Raw genomic sequence first — 4,633 nt, 5'->3', positions numbered from 1 at the left:
TTTTCTGGGGCCTTCGGAGGGGCTTCTTGGGGGGAGGGGGGGGGGGCGCCTTTTTCCCTGTTTCACGGGTTGCCTCGGGGGCTGTTCCCTGTACACGGGTGCCAAGGTCGCGTCCCATTTGAAAAGCGGTTGGTGGGGGGCCCCGACGTTGTGGCGGCCCCGCACCCACCGGCACGGGGGCAGCCCGTCGAGGCTTTGTACGAGCCCTCTGAGGGGCGCCCTGACGCCCCAGGAACCGGCCTGCGGGGACGGGGCCAGGGGAGAGCACACCGGACCCGGGCGGGGAAGAAACCTCTCCGGGCCCAGGGCCGGGGACGGGGACCGGGAGAGACCGAGCCCCGGGCGGCGAGGGAAACGGGACCAGGTATCTGGGGGGAGGGGGAGGAGACAGCCCGCGCGGGGCGGCCGGCGAGGAGGGCTCCGGGGAAGGAGGGTGAGAAGCAGGAACAAGGAGAGACGCCAAAGTGGAGAGCGCGACGGTGCGGCCAGCGCGCCGAGGAGGAAGGAGAGGGGAGACTGGGCCGCCGGCGGGCGAGGAGAGGAGGGGGCGCCCAGGGAGAGGGGAGGACCGGGAAGGGGCTGGGGAGCCCCAAGCAGCCGGACGACGGGACGAAAGGACGGCGCAGGGCCCCACTCCCGCCGCAAGGCTGGGGCGCAGCGGTGGGGACCAGGGTCGGGGGTCGGGGCGCGGTGCATCCACATTCTTCGCCTTTTCCCCCTCGGGCTCATTCCGGCCGATCGATGCCCGCGCGGGAGCCGCCCCCACCGCTAATATCTTTTTAATGAGTTCGCGGGGCTTAGAGCGAGCGCGATCTGCCCTCCAGGGTGGATTTTCCCCGGCAGATGTTTCGGGAGGAGGCGGCGAGCGGGCCGGTGCGGGGGGGACAAATCTCTCCCTCCGAGGGCGAGGGCAGAAGCCTCTTCTAAAGTTCAAAAGAAAGACGGGCTTTCACTCGGCCCCCAAAAATGTGTTTCCCCGCGGACAATGGGCTCCTTTCTGCGCCTCGCAGGGCCGGCGGGGCGGAGGAGCGGGGACCTGTGCGCCTCGGCCGGGCCTGACCGACGCGCACCCCCTCCGCCAGGGTGCCCTCCAGACACCCCACTGCAGCGCGACCCAGACCTGGGCGCACAGGCGGGAACGGAAGTGCCCTGCGGGTCTGGCCGCGGGGCCTGGGAGCCCCTCGCTCCGTGCGCCAGGCCTCTGGGGTTCGGCCCCTCAGCCGAAGGGGCGCGCACCGCTGCCTGGAGGCGGGGGGGCAGGACGGCGCTCGGGCTTAGGCGCGGCCCTGGTTCTCTCCGCGCTCCTCCCTGTCGGGGCAACAGGTAGAAATCAGCCGGCCCCCGTGGCGCGGGACCCCGAGTTCCTCTCCCTGCCCGGGCCGGCACACCGCGCCCGGTGCTGCCCAGCGACCCAGCCCGTGCCCCCTAATCCCTAGGCCCGTCAGCCTGCCTCAGCCTCCCTCCACTCCCGTGGGCTCGGCGAGAAGGGAGAGACCGGCCATGAGGATGACCTCCCGAAGAGCCGCGGCCGATTGATTCGTTCTGCCCGGAGCCCGGGCCGCGTGAATGGGGGCCCGGGCGGCGGCTGCGGGGATAAAGATGTTCTCTCTGCAAGGGGGTGGGGGCGCGGGGCGGGAAGCGGGGCCATTCACTCCTGGCCCGGCCCCTCGGGAAACGGCACCGAAGAAAGGGGGCCGGAGCCTATTCAAGCCCTACGAGCTGCCCACAAAGGACCGATATACTGGGGGCCTCTCTATTAACGCCCATGAATATTAAAGAGATCGCGGAGCAGCGGCCCGCGGGGGCGCGGGGGGCGGGGCGGGCCTGCGAGCTCTGGCCGGCCCGGGCTAGCGGAGGGGGCTTTCGTGCCCGCACACTGGCCTCCGTGGAAAACGGCAGGGTTCGACCGCGGAGAACCCCCTGAAGGTGCAGTGTTCGCCCTCGCAGTCTCAGCCAGGGGAGGTGAAAACGCAAGCTTCTTGGCTCCCCAGTTTCAAGGGGCCCTGAGACTGGGGCGCTTCCTATAGGACTCCCTCCTGGAGCCGACCCAGGTGGGTCTGCGGCCAGACCAGAAGCACAGAATGTGAGCTCCCAGTGGAGACCCGTGGGGCTAGCGGGCGGCGCACGAGCTGGATGGCTATTCTGGGCGCCGCGTCCACCCAACCCCCAACACCGCTCCCTGGATTTGTGGGTCTCCGCAAAAGGAATAGGGCTCCCTGGCGGTCGGAGCCCGCGATCCTTTCACCTTCTGACCCCTAGGTGGGGTTAGGACCCAAATGTTGCCCGCCAGAGGACTTTCCTTAGCGGGGTGTGGTCTGGAATTGGCAAAATCCTCAGGGCTTGCAGGAGTCACCTGACCCAAAGACAGACAAGGCGAAAGAAACCTCCGTTCACAAAGTGCAGCCCAAACAACTGCACGCACGGGGCCACTGTCGCCCAGAGCGGAGAAGGGCCGGGTCCTCATCGCCTGGGTCTCCCCGAGGCGCTGAGGGTGGCTGCGGGGCTTGGGAGCTGCGCTCGTGGCCCCTGGCGGCACTCCCCGATGTAGTCTCCTCCTCCTCGGGCGCATTGCCTCCTCTACCAAGTCTTCGCAGAAGCCAAGTCCTTGGCGCCGGTGAGACTCCCGTGCCAGCGCCCTCGGCTCAAGCCAGAGCCACTGTGACTCGCTGGAGGCGTCTAGAAGGGACCCTGACTCGGGGGCTGCGCTCTCTCCTCCGCAGCGCTGCCCTCTGCTGGCTAGGCCCGAAGGTCGCGCCTTCTGCCCGGTGCAACCTCCCAGGCATCAGCCTCTGGCCGGCTCTGGACCCCGGGTCTGAAAGCCGGAGGTTTGCCCACGTCCTAGCCTACCCCCGGATGCGACCCGGGATGTCGGAGATCACTGGCCAGAACCTAGCATGCAGAGGCCGGGGATCCAGGGCTGCCAGGTGTGAGGATGGCTTAGTAAAGGCCGGACCCCATGGTGGAGGGGGCTCTTTGCCAAGGGGCCTGAGGACAACCACGCCTGGTGGGAAGGCCTGTCCCCCTGCCTCTCCACCGAGTTCCCACCCTGCGGAGAAGCCTGGGGAGTCGGCTTCCTCCAGCTAGCCCGATGCTGTTAACGGAATCTGACATAATGTGGGTGGGGAAAGGCGCCGAGGAGCTATGCAGGTTGGGGGAGGTGTCCCCATGCCTCCCTCCCTTGTCTGGCACTGGAGTTGGGGACCTGAAACTAGCCCCCGGAGTCAGCAGAGCCTGTAGGAAGCTGTGGCCTTCCCGCCTTGGCTGTGGGCTCAGCAGCTCCCGTCCCGGAGAGAGGCCAAGAGAGAGGCTGCGCTGGCACTCAGGTGCCTGGGAGCCTCGGAGCAGAGAGTCTCCTGGCGGGGTGGGGGCAGAGGAGGAGGGAGGAAAGGGGAGAAGATGGAGGTTGCAGGAGAAAGAGAGGTAGAAGGCAAGAAGGAAGGAGTTCGGGAAGGCAACCGGTTTCCCAAGATCACAACTGAGCGGAGGAGCCAGGAGGCCTGAGTATGGAGCCCCGAGCCCTCGGGGCCTGGCCAGGGACTGCCTGCCGTTTCAGAAGACATCGCTCTGGGCACGGCTGCTCCCACTCAGTGCGGTCGGGAAACCCTTTCCACCCGCATCTCCCCTGTATCCGGCTGGAAAGCCTTTCCCGAGCCACCCGTGGCTAGTGCGGATTTCGGTCTGCCCCTCCGGACCTAGCCCCCCGGCCAGGAGCCCGTCGCCCGGAGCCCATCCGTGTCAGTCACGGCCCAGCCCGGACCGCGCCTGCAGCCGGTCAAGCAGCCCTCTTCGCCCAGGGATGGTTTCACACCGACTGTGAGCAGCAAGCAGAGGGATCGGAGCGCCCGTTTGAAGCGAAGCGAAGCGCTCAGGCAGATCCATCTGCGCGCTGGGCCTGCGGGTTCTGGGGCGACTACACAGTCCAGGACGTGGTGCCCGGAGCCCTAGGTCGGGCCCAGGAGCTTGGGACCTGTCCGGGCCTGGGACAATGGGTGAGCCCGGCCCTGCCCGAGGCCAGCGTCTCCTCCCGCCCAGTAGAGTCTCTGGGGTCCAAGCAAACTGAACTTCGCTGAGCCCCCTCCCCAGCTCCATCCCCTCCTCTCTTGGAGGCAAGCGGAGCCTCCCTCCCAGCCCGGCTTCCCAAGGGGAGAGGAGGAGGAAGAGGAGGGCGGGGGAGGAAGGGCTGGGGAGGGGCGGGAGGAGCGAATGGGGAGCTGTGGTGGCGAAGGCTCCTCGAGCCGGCCGGGTCCAACAAGTCTGTCCTCCGACGTCAGGGCGTCATTAATAACCAATTAGGAGGGTCACTGAGAATCTTATAAAGGCGCCGAGGCTTTGCCAAGGCGAAGACCGACCGGGCCCGTGTGCGCGAGGCAAGCGCACGTCCGAGAGCCGCTGGCCGCCGCGATTCTCTACAGCCACCCGCCTCCCACCCGCACCCACCCGCACCCGGCCCGCCTTCGCTTCGCCCTTCCGCGCCGCCTTCTTGCCATCCTCCGCTGCTTTCCCCATTCTCCCCTTTCTTCTCCCTTCCTGCTCCCCCCTCGTCCCCCTTCCTCCCCCGCCCACCCCCCTCGCCTCCCTTCTGGAAGCCTTCCTTCTTCCCCGGGCTCCTCCTGTCTTCTCCTTTCTGCCCCTG

At 67.9% G+C, this 4,633-nt stretch overlaps 1 protein-coding gene across 1 annotated transcript in view; it reads left to right on the top strand.

The window, feature by feature from the left end:
• PRDM12 (PR/SET domain 12) overlaps positions 1-4,633 on the top strand; it is an 18,590-nt gene that overhangs the window by 836 nt on the left and 13,121 nt on the right. Inside the window, 1 exon segment of the mRNA XM_006109769.1 lies at positions 2,721-2,881. Coding sequence (XP_006109831.1) covers positions 2,721-2,881 — 161 coding nt within the window.

The sequence above is a fragment of the Myotis lucifugus genome, unplaced genomic scaffold, assembly GCF_000147115.1.
Source record: "Myotis lucifugus unplaced genomic scaffold, Myoluc2.0 scaffold_713, whole genome shotgun sequence".
Taxonomy (NCBI): Eukaryota; Metazoa; Chordata; class Mammalia; order Chiroptera; family Vespertilionidae; genus Myotis; species Myotis lucifugus.
This window is presented reverse-complemented; position numbering and strand designations above follow the sequence as displayed.